This window comes from Catharus ustulatus, chromosome 8 (assembly GCF_009819885.2).
Source record: "Catharus ustulatus isolate bCatUst1 chromosome 8, bCatUst1.pri.v2, whole genome shotgun sequence".
Taxonomy (NCBI): Eukaryota; Metazoa; Chordata; class Aves; order Passeriformes; family Turdidae; genus Catharus; species Catharus ustulatus.
Genome location: NC_046228.1, coordinates 22,360,533 through 22,376,213, shown reverse-complemented (window position 1 = coordinate 22,376,213; position 15,681 = coordinate 22,360,533). Strand labels below are relative to the sequence as shown.

Below are 15,681 nucleotides of genomic sequence, written 5' to 3'. Positions count from 1 at the left end.
CATGGTCCTCCTCTTGCATTCTACATCTACATTCAACACCTTTTTCTCAAGAAATTTCAGTACCAGTTCCTCAAAAGTATCTAGAATGAATGCTAAACGTAGGACCAGCTTACTGGACTAAGTAAAGAAATGGAGTTTTACTACAAAGAATCACACATCTGGTTCATTTTCAGACTTGTCTGTTCCAAAGCGAGGCAGTGAACACCTAATTTTCAGCATACAGGCATGTGTGTGTGTGTGTATATATATCTGACAAACTATCTTTTGATACTTTGTCAAATTTTGAAACTGCCCATTTGAGTAGTTTTGACAAATACTATAAAGAATGTAAAAGAAATGTAAAAGAAATTGAAATGTCCATGCCATATTGTTCCATACAGGTCAAGATCAGCACAGTGAAAAGCCACTAAACCTCACACTACTATAATGCCCACAGAGAAGTAAATCAATGGAGAAATGAGGCTTCCATTACAGCATAGGTGACTGCAGTCATAAGTCCTCCTCCAAAAGCAACTTCCCATCTACCCCCATCCATCCTGATCTGTGCTGCTTTCTGCTGTCCACTGTGTGCGAGAAACAAACTAAGATACGTTTCCCAAAGTAAATCAGACTTTTTAAAAATAACCATACTATACACGTGAAATAAAGCATGTTTGATAAATAATCACAGTGTTGATAACTCTCCTTTAGGTGTTTCTGTTATATAGACTGCATTTGAAAAGATTTTAAACAGATTGTATATTACAGTAAAGTTGAGTGATAACACGTTCTTTGATTGCAATATTTTAATTTGCTTCTTCCACTTCTAGCAGAAAAATTGGTAGTGGCCTGACTTAACTGAAATATGCTACCAGAAGAAAAAAATACCAGGTGATTCCTCTAAGTCTCTGCCTGATTTAGAGATAAGCCTTCACATTTATACAATATACAGATGTTATGTTAGTAGGGCCCAAATGCTATTTACACATACAATGCCACACAATAAGTTAATCATACAAACAGAGTGGAAAGCTCTTCTCAGAACTATCATAACAGGATATGGATCAAAATGAAGCCAGAATAAAAGGAGAAAAGAGTACAGTTATATTAAGAGACACTTAGGAAAGCTCTCATGTGTGTTCTAAAGTTTACATGCTATTCCAATTTTCAAAGGGGTCAGTTTGGCTTTTTGTTTATTTTCATCTCTCTCTCACTCTTTCTCTGTATATATTTATATATACATGGCAATATTCCACCTACTGAAGTTTTGTTTCAGATCAGTATTCTTTGCTCACTTGTATCCTTTATGTAGTGCTACTGTCATATACTGAACAATCTTTCCTGTAATACATTTCATTATTCTATTAAGTGCACTCTTTCTTCTTAACATTTTTCAAAGAATTCTATAGAGAAATAATTCATTAAAAGAAGTGATTCAAGTTCAAATAAAACCTTTTTCAAACACAGCATTAACATTGAGGAGAGGAATCTGAAGGTCCCTGTGCTTCTGTAGATTGACGTGTCCTCCCCACAAGAGATCACTGCTCCCCAGGGTCCAGGACGTTCATGATGGACAGTAGTTCATTCCTCTTCTCTGGGCAGTTTGTATACAACAGGTGTTTTACAAGTATTTCTGAAACTCCTCCATTAAATTATTTGTTCTACACTACAAAAATGCACATATTATTTCTATAACATGGGTAGCTCAATACCCCCAAAGGTCGAACTTCATAGTTTTCAGATTGAATTTTTACAAATCCCAGGATAGATCAAATCCTTATCATCATGTTATCATTGGCTTAGAGAGCTTACTCACTTGACAATACTATTTTAGTCTGCCTGTGAGACCACCAGAAACTCTTTAAAGAGTACTACTGACAGGATAATATTTTTGCCTCTGATTTTGTTCACTGAGTTAATATTCAATACCTCTGCCCTCTCTTTGGTAAGTGCAAAACTCCTCTTGGACTGCCTCCCATAGGACAAATATACATACCTGCTTTTTGGAATCACCAAAAATGTTCTTGTACATTCTTCATGAGTTCAGATTTTACCACAGCAGCAAGCAACAAAACAATAATAACAGTTACTCAAATACAACCCACAATACCCTGCATTAACCATAAATATAGCCAAATACCTAGTATAGTAATGACTATTACTGTTCAAGAGACACTCTTGGCAAATTTCCATGTCTCAAAAAAAAAAAAGGTTACTCTGCTGATTTTTATTTATTTATAGAGTCAAAAATAAGTGCAGAAATCGTAGAATCTGCAGTTATTTTTATTCCCCTCAGTAGGAGGATTTCGCTTTAGTAGGAGGTAAATTGCTCTCTGTTTACATTGTCTGCAATAAAAGCCTGCAGTTGAGCAGTCTTGTCCTCACGCTGCAATTACAAGGCCAGGGCTTTAGTGGGTGTGCTCTGAGACTCTGCGGGCCCCAGTTGGCCTTGTGGCCACAGTTTGATCGCACTACACTTTTGCAAAATCATGTATTACACATCTTCAAATCTCCAGATGGGTCAAAGTATGGGAAAATTATGGAACAATCAAGGCTAAGCCCACAGACTTTACAGATAATTAGTTTTTACAGACCATTATCTATAAACTTACAGACTAGGGGTCTGATTCAGCAAAGTATTTAGACAAATGTTGAAATACTTAATAAACAGAAACAGGCACTAATTCAAGGCGTACAGAAAAGTGACTGCTTACAAGTGGACTTAGTGATGCATCAGAAGACTACTGTATTAAGACCTTGATTTGGAAAGCATTTGATGTGAATTTATACAGAACTGGAATGCCAAGAAGAGAGTAGCATGCTTTTACAGCTGCAGTTGCACAGCAGCTACCCAACTGTGCATATTACTAGCTTCATGAAAATAGAGAAAATCATTAAAAATATTATGTGGGTTTAATTAATTTTATCTGACTTTACTTTAATGTTCTAAGAGCTATTTAAAGTGTTAAAACCTAATTCCGTTTCACTGCACGCTCTATTCCACTAGAGGTCAGCCTGCAACAGAACCCCAAGCAAACACAAAACTGCTGCACACGGGTAGCACTGACATTATTTTCTTTCTCTATTTTATCTATTAGAAAGATTTCTTCAGAGCCATAACTTAGATCTCTCACTAAAATGGAGCAACAGGAAGATATAATGGTGCATTTCATTTATGAATGACCTGTAATAAATTACTGTGAAGTATTCCAGGTGCCAAACGAGAGAATGCTTTGTCTGCACATGAACTATATTTCATATACTTTAATTTGGCTGACACATAAAACTCATTTGACATTTTGCAGGTATTTCTTTGAAAGGATATTTGGTTCTTGTTGAGTGTTAAGGTGTGGAGGTGGGGTAACCTGGGTAACAGAAGGTCATTTCCGAGTAGATTGTTGTCCAAGATCAGTTCTTCCAAGTAACTGAATGTTTTCAGTCCTTCTAGTGACCTGCAAACGACAAAGGCAACAGGAAAAATGATACTCCACTAAATCAGGGAGGCCATTAAGAGCTGAAATAAATATTTTAACCTTCCCTTTCAGGAGTGGGAATAGTTTTGGTTTGGGCCTGTCAGAAGAGTGAATGACAAGCATTAGTGGCAAGGGGAGTGCTGGCACTGCAACACATCCTTCACATGCTGGCAGGATGAAGGATGCGGGTCACTTAGTGAGTAGCCAGGATCCAAAACAAAAGGCTTCAGATATGGGGCCTGCAGGATGAATTTGTCAATGTCTTGTGCCTTCAGGCACCCAGCCTCGCCTGACCCTAACCTCCATTCCCAAGATAAATAACTCTGTCACAGTTCACCTTCATTCCCTGGACACAAATTTAAGTTGTCATCCATCATTTCTGCCAAGAAATATCATACCCTGCTAACAATAATAAATACAACTTCAAGTATCATTTCTTAGTAGTTACCTTACATGCAATAATAGGAAATGTAGAAGGGATTTTCCCCCCCCTTTTTATTAACCTCTTAATTAGCTTCTTGAGTTCCTGCAAACAAAATAAAATGTTCTCTACAAAATAAAATGCAGAATTACTCCAGACAGAAAGGACATTTGCTTTCCTCTTGGAACTTGCTGTCCCACTGTCAAGCCACAGGTCACACTGCAGAGAGCAGCTTTAAAAAGGAGCTTTTGACAACATGGTAGTGAAGATGATGGCTTGTAAATAAACAAGGTTCTGGAAGCACTCATTCCTCTCATAGCCAAGTACAAAAAAAAAAAAACCAAAAAAACCAAAAGCAAAACCAAAACTAAATCAGAACATTTCAGTACCTTATTAAGGCCTCTATTCCAAGCTTGATTCTCAATGCTTGCTCGTTCCAATGGGGAAAAAACCCCTACACATTAATCAACTAAGACACCCGACACACAAAGCATACGCACAGACATGCATTCACAGCTCATTCACCTACAGACACCTAAAGATATGCTGAGATTGCATGACTTGACAGCTGATCTAGTGTGCCTACCAGTGGGAAGATCATCACTGTATCTCCTGGCTGTTTTGTAAAATGTGATGAATAAGCGAGATGCGGGTTATACTATTTATTCCGTTTCCAATGACATTTATACTGAGGGGATTTCCTCACACTCCCCCCAGTTTTTGGCAAAGATTGAAGTACAGCCAAGGTCCCTGTTAGAAAGTTCCACTGATACAATGACTGGAGGAAAAAACAAGTAGCATTAGAAAAGGCAATTTAACATTCATCTGTGCAACAAAAACAAGATACTGCTTTTGTAGCTAGAACTTACACAGCACTCATAGATCACACTTAGACGGCTCAAGCAACCAAAAGAAATCAAGTGTGTGACCTTTACACTGGGTACTGCACGTTAAACTATGAATATTCAAGTAACATTTGTGCAACACTTCAACAGTGTATTTCAGTCCAAGGAATCCAAAGTCTCTTGACTTGAAAGGGGGAACAACTATCACTAATGCCACTTTGATGCTCAGCAGCCAGACCTGAAGGAAATTTGCCACCTATCCCTATGGCATATCCATATCGTTACAGTGCATTAATACTACAATTTCTGAAGCTGAAAAAATAAAGGCCCCTATTACAAACGTTTTACTGAAATGATAACGGCAGTAACATTCACACATGTTGCATGTGCATTTAACCAACAGTTTTGGGAAAAAAAACTCAATTCAGCCTACATAAACTGTTCACCGTCAAAAGCTGTGCTAGCATGCTGCATTGAGCTAGCTATTTCAGCTAAAGGTCACAACAGACCTGGTTTTGCCAAAGTCAAGATTTGAGGAGAAAGCAGCAGACAGTGCTTTCCCCCAGTACCCTTAAAAGGCAAAAACTCAGAGGAAGTAGCAGTGAGTTTATCAAGCTGTTACGAGTTTTCATTTCAGTTTGACAAACCTAGTTTAGCAAATTCCCCTTAAATACTCCTTATTATACAAATAGTGGATTATTTCCAAACCTCACATTTCAATGTATGACTTTGACTTGCCAAAAGAGTTCAGAGAAGGCCACCTCCTTGTCAGCACCACAGAGCCTTATGGGATGTTAATAGGTCCTTTGTGAAAAAACACTGCTTGGGCTCTGGTCAGTGTCAGCATCAAAATACACATTGTTCCTGAGTTATGTTATGCAAATATAATACTCTTATCATGAGAATCAGCAAATGGTTGGCAACTGGCAAGGAGAAGAAAGCGCACATCCAAAACTGCTGCAGGGGAGGCATAAAACAAAATGACAAGCCATGAAGTGGGACAAAAGGCCTTGGAACACTAGAGGGAGTTGCCTATTGAAACAGTCTTTCTTTCACAATCCTGGGCTGAACACAAGGGTACTAGTTTCATAGATAGGCAGAGAAAATTGTGCGCAAATCTCCTTACACCTGTCTGGTTTTGATAATTTTTGCCATGTAATGTTATTAGCTGCTCAGTTAAAAAGGAGCCATGTTACACAGGGGGTTGCTTATAATTGCTGTTTTCATGTCATCAGAGCAGTGTGCACTTGGTGATTTAATCACCTAAATTCAGAGTCCAGGGAGATGGGAGGGGTTGCCACAGTACAGAGGGAGTGTGTAGCCATTAATATAAATTTAAAGCCATAAGTTGTTTTGCTATTCATAGATTTTTTTTCATCTTAAACAGAAGAAGAAAAAAAAAAGACAGCATCAAAACAAAAATGATAACACGACAAAGAAATAAAAAAGGAAAAAAGAGTTTGCTATCATTCAGTTTTACTACCTACTAAATTCTATGCAACAATCTCTACCATCATAATATATTAGGAAATATTGCCCAGCAGCTGTACTCCAAAGTGTAAAAGTTTTAAGTACAATCCACACAATTGGTTTTATGGTACAAACTTCAGCAAGTCCCATAACTTTCATGAGCTTCAATTTCTCATCTTCAGGTGGGGGATAAGAAAGGATTGCAATTGTAAACCAATACGGAGAAAGCATTTTTGGGAATTTGGACAGAAATCAGTACAAAATACTGTCATTTTTATTTTTAATGAGGTTGAGCAAGTAATAGTAATGTACTCCAAGTATTTCCTTATGAGTCCATTCCAAAAGAGGAGAGGAATGCTTACATATGCACAGCATAGGAAGAAGGGCACAAGCAACCTAACAGATGAGTATAAAAAGAGGGAAATCCCCTAAGAAAGAGAACCAGTGAAAAATTCAATGTGCACTGTTTTCTTACAGTTCACAGCACAAAAAAATGTCTCCCCGTGTTAGTACACTAAAACAAACACACAATCTTACCACAACAATGCAACCAGCACTGAAGGGCTTGTGGCAAGCAGTTGTTTCCCTTGCTTTCAAGAGGCTAATAAACATCACTGAGGTGGATTGCAGGTTGCTTGTCCCTGCTCTAATGCCATGAAAGCTGCCCATTATCTCACCCACAGGTACCGTCTCAGTTACCTCATTGCAGGGCTCACACTCTGCTCCCACAGGAGAGCAAGTGTTGCCAAGAGATCTCCACTGCGATTTTCAAAGTCACATCAAACCGACAAAACATCACAACGCATTCAGTGCTGCCTCATTCAAACAGAAAAAACTTTAAGTTTCCACTGTAATTAACCCTATCCTCGTTAAGATAATTATGATCAAGCTCCCTGTCACAGCTAATATCACAGCATCATTGCCTATGGCTCACGCTCTGCCCTCATTAGCTTACAAAAACACTGCACTAAACAGGAAAGTGACTCCCTCTGCAACACGACTTAAGATGCTCCGTACGTAGACACTAAATAATCCTTTAGAATAAAGGTCTCAGAAATGTCATTTTTTATCCAAGTCCTTCAGCTAATCAGCATGATTTCTTCCAGCTTTCTTTTCCATAATTCATTCATGGTTTATAACAAAGTTTTAATCATAAAGGAATGCCATGACAGAGATTTTTTTTTTTTTTTCATGTATGTGTATGCATGGTAATTGTCAACCACACTATTTCATGTGATCCCTCTGGCCTGACAGGGATTTGGTTACAATAAAAGTACAGAGCAACTCTTCATTTTGGTAATATTTGACAATGAAAACATGAGATTTTATAAATAAAAAAAGCAGAAGCCTTGCAAGCAACAGACAAAACTTGGTAGTCTGCAGTTGTCCTTGTTCAGAAAAACAAGCTGCTCAGAAGCATATGCTACAAAAAAAGAGTTCCACACATTTTATCCCACCCCTTCATTAATAAGACAGCTGCCTCATATCTAATTGACTTTTTCCTCCTGTTTAACAGGAAAAGAGAGAGCAGTTAACAATATGCAAATGAGAGAGTTTGGGTTTAGCCTTGAAATTGATTTGCACTTTGTTGACAAGAGATAGCCATTAGCAGAAGTTAAAGATGGAGCTGTTACAAAACAAGAGCTTTTTAAAATACCTTGTCCTTGCCTTTAATGTTTTAATTGATTACAGGAGAGCAGAATCAACATGAGAACCTGAGTACTAGATAATTTCAGTATTTAAATAGAAATGCAAATTGTATTTCTCCAGCACCTGCCAGCCAAGGAGTACAAAACATTTTTTTGCAAAACATTAATGAATTACCTTTCCAAAACCTGCTGAGTTTAAAATTCCATTTTGTAGTAAAGCAGAGAGAGGTTAAGTGACTAACAGAAGGTGACCTCCAGCAATTTTCTGAGACAAGAAATAACACCCAGAACTCCTGACTTCTAGTCCTTTGACTTAACCTCACCAAAGCAAAACAAAGCACAATTTTTAAAAAAAGTGTGTACACACATATATATATATATATAAAAATAAATCAGGTGGACAAAATATGAGTAAAGCATCAAAAAACGGCCTCTATTGTATTCAAGAATAAAAATTTGGGTTTTTTTGCCAATTTACTTAGAGATTTTACACAGTTTCCTGCATGATAATAGAATCAAAAAGAAAACAGAATGAAATATTTAATGGACAGTTCTGACATGACTGCTGGACCAAGTCAGAACACATGCACACACCAAAAAAAAAAAAAAATAAAAAAAACACCCAAGTGACAGTAAAGAACCTCTAAGATCCAAAATTTCTAAAGCAAGAAATGCTTTAGATATGTTAGTATTTTGCAGACTATCTAGAGGTAGCATTTTGCATTCTCTTGGTAGATGGAAAATATCTAGAAGCAACTATTAAGGTAATAAGCACAGGTGTGAGTATGATCAGCAAAAGATAAATTTAAAGAAATGAACAAGCAGCATCATTAAATACTTGTGAAAAAGAGATCTCCATAAGAAAAGATTCAACTTCAATTGGACCTCCAATAAGTTTTTGAATCTTTTCAAATAAAGGTCATCAATAAACTTCACTTCCAGACATACAAGAAAATAAACATAATTTCCTTCATTTTCCCCTTTTCTTATACACTGAAGCATGCAAGTCTATATGAGACACTGTATAACCAACAAAGACTGGGATGAAGACATCTTTGACAATAATTGTAAAAGAGCTACATAAGCACATCAAAATGCTGGGGATTCACAAAAACTCAGAATCTTAATCAGTTCTTTTATAGTCTTGTTCTAGGTCTTACACAGCAAATTCCATTGCTTAAAAAATACCCCAAACTTCTAAACCCTTAGAAGCCACCACCCACCCCAAAACCTAAACGAAAACACAAACAAATTTGAATTAATAAACAGACAGACAAAAAGAGATGAGGTCTCCTGAATTCTAGATGTTACGTTCACAACATTTCACAAACATTCCTACCAATTGTAGAACAGAAATGCAGATATTTCTTGAGAGAGGGATTTTGCTGATAAGCAGCTGTTCCTCAAATGATGGCATTGTCTGAAAAGCAATAATACACATCTATCTACTGAAGCCCAGTTACTTATAACTCCTTCCAGGCAGCCAGAAAAGCTGGGCACTCCCAGAAGGTGAATCAGACCTTCAGGTGAGGCTCAGTGATGCACATCTGTGTGGAAGGATGAACAGAGCCTATCTGTCAGAAATCTTGCAATGAAATTAAAAGAAAATGTAACATTAAGGTAAAAAACTCAAAGACCTGTGTTGGTAGGAGTGGATTATTTACCTGGTGAAATATCCCAATTACAAATCCCAATTACAGTTTCAGGGGCTCACCAAAACATATTACAGTCAACTATTCCGTTGTTCAAGTGCCACTCTCTCACACCAAGACTCTACTAAAATTTAAAAACACCAAACTGAAAACAGCAACAGCCACCAAAACACAAAAAACCCTCAATAAAACAAACAACCAAACCAACCAAGCAAAAGAGATAAATTAGCAACCAGACTGACTGTGGTGGGGTTCAATTTCTTTTCTAATGAATCCCTTAAAGTCTCAGATTTCACTATGTGTATTTAATGCAACTCTGCTCAAGAGAATATCCCGTTAACACAGCTCAAACTTTATCCTTCATGTTAGGCTACTTTTTGTTTAAGTTTTTTATATTACATCTTTAGGATTAAACATGCCAAGATTTTATATTATACTACTGTTATAATTTTGTTTAAATTTAAATAAAATGACAATCAGTGTACTGTAGCCTGTGGGAAGGCAGTTTTCACATAAGCCATATAAAATATTTCAAAATAATACAAAATTGATCAGAAAATGGGTTCTTCATCATCTACCCACCAAACAAGTATAATTTAAGAAAACACAGTTTGCAAAACTGTGCAAAAATTACCAAGCAGAGAGAAAGTGACTGTATATATTCATAGCTTATCAAAGGGCATTTTGGAAAAAAAATCACTAATGGTTCAATTAGGCATCGCTTTCTTAAAATTCTGAAGTACACACTTAAATATCCTTCTGCTAAAAATTATTAGAAGTGTTTGATGAAGAATAGCAATGAGTTAAGAGAAAAACTTGCATGCAAGACTTGCTTTTTTCCCCAGTCTTAACATGGAACTCAATCCTAATAAAACAAATGGCATTTAAAAAAAAAAAATAAAAACAAAACCAAAAAATATCCTGGCATTTCCTGAACTTGAGAGAATTCAATAAAGTATTAATGATTAAAAATAGCAAAAGAACACGCCATGGTTTACAAAATATAACCCTACCTGTTTAAAAATAAAAGCAAACCAAAAAAACCCCACAAAGAGCTAAAATCCTGTAATGTGTTTATTCTTAAAAGCTCCTCAGCTCCATGTGCCAAGTGAAGAACCTATTTATAAACCTCCTAAAAACCAGTATTATAATGGAAATATGAGCAAATTCAAGTGCAAAGGCAGTGCCATAATGAAAGCTTTACTGTATCTTGGATCAATCTGTCACTCTGCAATTCAGATAGTAACTTAACTCCCCTTTTTGCACAGAGAGCGGGGGAGTGGAATGAGTAGAGTAAAGCCCATTTTGACTACCAGAGTTCAGTGGGAAGGGGGAAAAGAAAAGTAATTTTTCTCCCATCTTCCACAACAACCAAGGCTGAGGATTGACAAGCAAATTGACGCACTGCTCAGAGGGCAAAAGATAAATGTTTGATGAATTGGCCATTGCTGGAGGAGTGATGGGCTTCATATGTGCATAATGGACTAGCTGCCGTTCAATTCAGATTGCCTGCCAAGATAAGAAACCATAATGAATGGACCAAGCACAGCCTGTGCCATAAGAATGTATAATCTGACTAGTTTTAATAAACTTAATAAAAAAGATGAAGCAGAGAGAGGCAAGGGGACTGGCCTTTGTGACCAGCTATAAGAGGTGAGAACGACTAATAGACTGCTCAAGCATGATAGCAGAGGATTGTTAATGGACATAATGCTGAATCCCTTGATGTTAAAAAATGTCTTTAGAACAACTTAAAGACAGGGATCTACACAGGTGTGTACCACAGACACTGTAGTGCTTGTTAATCAGCATATGACTGCCATTTATTTATTGTTTCCTCCTGCTACCTCCCCTGCTTTGTCTCCATGCCCTCCTTCATCCCTTTGCATGGTATCTTAGTCTGTACCCAGATCCACACCATACACCAACAGTTCCTCAGAATCAAAATAACTCTGTGATAACAACAAGACAGAATTCAGGCTCAATTTCCTACAGAAAGGTTTTGGCCACACAGCTACATCACTAACCTTCACTGTCAGTGCCATTGTAAGTGTTCACACTTGCTATAACTTCATTTCCGTTTGAAAACTAGGCTTCTACCAAAGATGAGAAATTTGACAGTACAGAAACAGTTACCAAAACCTTTCCAGCACATACAAGACTCTTGCCAGCAATAACCATTTTGGGATTTGTTGTGTTGGATACTGTTCCCATCTGTACCATAATCTCTAAATTTTGACCTTATTTAGCCCATCAGCACCATGAAAAGACATTAAAAACAAAAATAAACTCTCAGAATATTTTACTGTGTATGGGTATACAACAGTCTGGTAATCATCACCACTTTCATGCTGAGTAGTAAATACACACAGGGCCATTTTTGCTTTTCTTTTCTTGTTATTTAGCCACATGAATAACAATGTCTCTCTTTCTGAAGTTTACCAGACATTAAGTCCTGAATCTATGGAAATGCTAAAGGAGTCAACAAGAGAAAAACCAGCTCTGACTTTAAAGCAGTGGGATTACACCAACAATCTATTTCTTTCTTAAGAATCAAAGGGTGAGAACACACCCTTGTGTGTGCATATAACACACAGTTCTAGGCCAGGCAGAACTGTTTTATCCTTTAGGTAGGAAAAAAAAAAAAAAAAAGAGAATTGCAGAAAGATCCTCTTGTTTGAAGAAAACTAAAACACATATTGTACAGAATAACAGCATTGTTATGCTCGTTTCTTCTCTTGCTTTTGCTTTTTTTTTCCTCTGATGATGAAAAATAAAGAAACAAAATAGTCTGCTTGGGTAAGTATTGTGATTAACACCCCCTTGATGTCGGTTGTGTAGCCCGTGTCATAATTTAAACAGAAATTATTATATGCAAGACGGACATCTGGTATTTCAGTATAAATTTTATCCAACTGCAAAAGGAAAGTAACTCATTATCGAGCAGCTCAGAAGGCTCACACTACTGAAGGAAATAAAGTTTTACGACAAGAGGATCTCTCCTCTCTCTCCCTGTGAGTGAGAAAGTGAGTGCAAGAATAAGACAGAAAGGGAAGGCTCAGGAGTGCTGGGTGAATTATAGACTGCCTCTCAAGATTCACAGCTCTTCGTGGTAGGAGGTTAATATTCTCACATGTCATTAGGTCTGCTGGCTCTACTGATGGCTCATTGAATCAGGCAGCAAATTATTTCCTCATGCTGCAGAGGACACCACACTTCAAAGGGAAGGAGCCAGGGTCAAGACGGCTCTCCAGTTCGATTAATGAGTTGGGATCAGCAGAGGTTGCCTGTAGGTAAGAATGTGACTGAAGCTTTTGACAAAGCTGACTTTTTGAACAGGACTTGACCCAGGCCCCTTACTCCCCTCCCCACCAAATCTTGTTTCCAACATTTGCCTCTGACTGACCTGCTCAGGCCTGTTGGGATAGTTTTGACCTCCTCAGTCTTTGTTACCAGACACAGGAGCTGTCTGCCTATATTTGATGTGTCTCTCCCCAAAGGCCACATCAGCTTATCCAGGCTCATCAGAATACTTCAGAACAGTACAGCAAAATAAGATAGAGTAGATTCATTTCAGATTTTTAATTTTTTTTCATGAAATTTGTTGAGAAGTGGGAAGAAGGACAAGACAACTAAAAGATATTTCCATTTTCAGTAATATTAAGAAAGATTTCTCAATGCTGTTAAATGTAGTTAAGAAAAGCACAAAGATTATTAGAAGCATACAACTTACTCTACTCAAATTATGGAAAACCAGAAAATGTACTGCTTACATGGTTTTGCTGACTGAGAATATTCCTACCAAATAATGCATTATATAGAATATTCTCCTTAAAAGTTTTTATTATTATTGCCATAGTAGCAAGGGATTAGAGACAATTAAAACTTAATGGCCGCTGCATTCATCTCTTTCTAAATACTCTGTCTGATTTCTCTGAAATACTTGAATGTATATTTAAATAGATTTAATAAAGTACTGAAATGGGATTAATTCCAATAATGTTTTGGGGGTTGTCTTTTTAATAAGATCTACTTAAACTGCACCCTTTCTCAAACAAATATGAGTAACTGAATCGACATGTAAACCACTGTTGGTGAGCTGCCAAAAATCATATATCTTCTGATGATTGAAATGAGAGCTTTCTCAATTACACCAAAAAATTGTTCACACATGCTTCTCATTTGTCCTATATTTAAAATTTTGTTTGAGAATAATTTACACATTTATGCTTCTGGAGCAAGGATCTAGGTTATTCTTCAATATTTCTAATCACAGTACAACTTTTAATATCTGCTTACTAAGCATTTTGCTCATCACTATCCTTAATGCACAAGCCCTTAGTGCCTTAAAAAGGTAACTTTAGGGACTTTAGTAACAATTTACAAAATTTAACTTTTGGTGTGTAGTTTGAAAATCTTTTAATGATGTCTAAGCACAAGGCAAATTTTCACCCTTACTCTCCAATGTTTCTTTTGCACTCAAACCCCTATTTGTTACAGATTTCCTTACTATAACAGACATTTAAGTCCCAAAAGCCAGCAAGCAGATTATTAGACCTATAAAACTTAGGGTAAAAGCATACAAGGTCTATGCATGACTGAGCCAATTAAGAAGAACTGGTATCCTTTCAAGGAGACTACCTTGTGCTAGACAGCAAATCTTCCACATGGATGTGCTTTACTCTAAAGTGCAAGTACACACAAGCAAGAGACAGCTTTTTCTTTTGCTTATGCCTGCACAATCTCCAGTGAATTGTACATTATGCAAGTGGAAGTTTGCAACACCAGAAAAGCTGTTAGAGGGGAAACACTTTTTTTATGGGCTTGTTTGAACAAAGTAACTGTGTTACTGGGTCTGTCATCAGCGTGAACATTATATCCTATTTCATGTGTTTCTAGAAAGCCAGCAGCGTACCGCAGATCATCTGTGAAGGGTGTGCTTGTGTCTTGTATAACACTTGGCAAGAAGGTATGAATGCCACGGAGGACATGGGAGTGGGATGTAAGTGGCCAGTTGGACACTGCCAGGGAGAAAGAAGAAATAGTTGTGTTCAGGGAAAGGAGGAGCCACACAATTGATCGAAAACAGAGAATCACCAACAGCCTCCAAACATGATCACCAAAGTTTCTGGTTTTTGACAGCACTAAAACAGAAGTGATGGTGGGACTGAGAAGATTAACTGCCAAGACACCTGGACCTGAAGGGGAACCTGATGGAATTCAAGCCAGGAATCGTAGCGAAGATGGATTCAACAAGGGGAAAGGTGATCTGCTAAGCACATGCAAAGACCAAGTTTTGTATTTGTCCTTGCTTCCATTAATAAAATGAAAAGCTTTCAGTTAAGTCTTACCAAACAGAGCTTTGCTTTACTTCCAGGTATATGTGGTGTTTCAAGGAATGTAGCACCAGTTACCATGGTACAGTGTTTCTCAAGAGGTTAAAAAAAAATAAAGACAAAAAGAACAAGAAGTCCTATACCTAACTGGAGATGAATTAGAAGGTCCAGCTGCAATGAGTACTGCTTTATACCAGTTTGGATATAGTCCACCTGGGAAACTGTCAGGGCAATTATAGAGTTTGGGAAGGAACTTGTAAACTCATAAATCACTCTCGCAAAGAGCAGAAAGCAAGGAAACACCCCATGGCTTTTGGGAATTGTTACCACACACTACACTCAGTCAAGCACTTTTGCATGATAACTGCTCAGTATTAATTGTTTGAACAACTTTTTTTTGTTGCTGGGCCTTATGGCAATCCTGCAAAAATTTTGATATGCAAGTTCAAATTCAGAGATAAGCGTGTTCTTAAGACTTTTTGATGATCAAAATACTTCCATATAATCTGTTCATTCAATCTGTCTGGGCAAATTAGGGGGTTTTGCATTTCAATTAAAGTCTTGCAACATGCATTAAAATTGATTACATAAGCAACTGCTTGCATCAGGAAACAATACATGCATGGTCAAAACAAAGAAAATTATTAGTTTACTGCAATGTTCATTGTGGTTATTTTTCCCCATGCTCATACTATAGAAAACAATGAGTGATACTAACATGTTGTAAGCAATGGAAGCATAGAGTATTTATAAAAGCAAAAAATTTGCTCAAAACAAGAATTCAGACTCTAAATCTATGAAGATTATCACACTGAAATGTGAGTAAATAAAATTTCCCAGAAATGTACATGGCAGA

The 15,681-nt window shown here is 37.1% G+C and overlaps 1 protein-coding gene across 3 annotated transcripts in view; it reads right to left on the bottom strand.

Annotated features, from left to right (window-relative positions):
- Positions 1-15,681, bottom strand: part of LRMDA (leucine rich melanocyte differentiation associated) — a 644,658-nt gene that overhangs the window by 270,692 nt on the left and 358,285 nt on the right. For all 3 annotated transcript variants that reach the window (XM_033065664.1, XM_033065663.1, XM_033065665.1), the window contains one exon: positions 3,305-3,431. In XM_033065664.1, the coding sequence (XP_032921555.1) occupies positions 3,305-3,431 (127 nt within the window). The remainder of the gene's footprint in view (positions 1-3,304; positions 3,432-15,681) is intronic.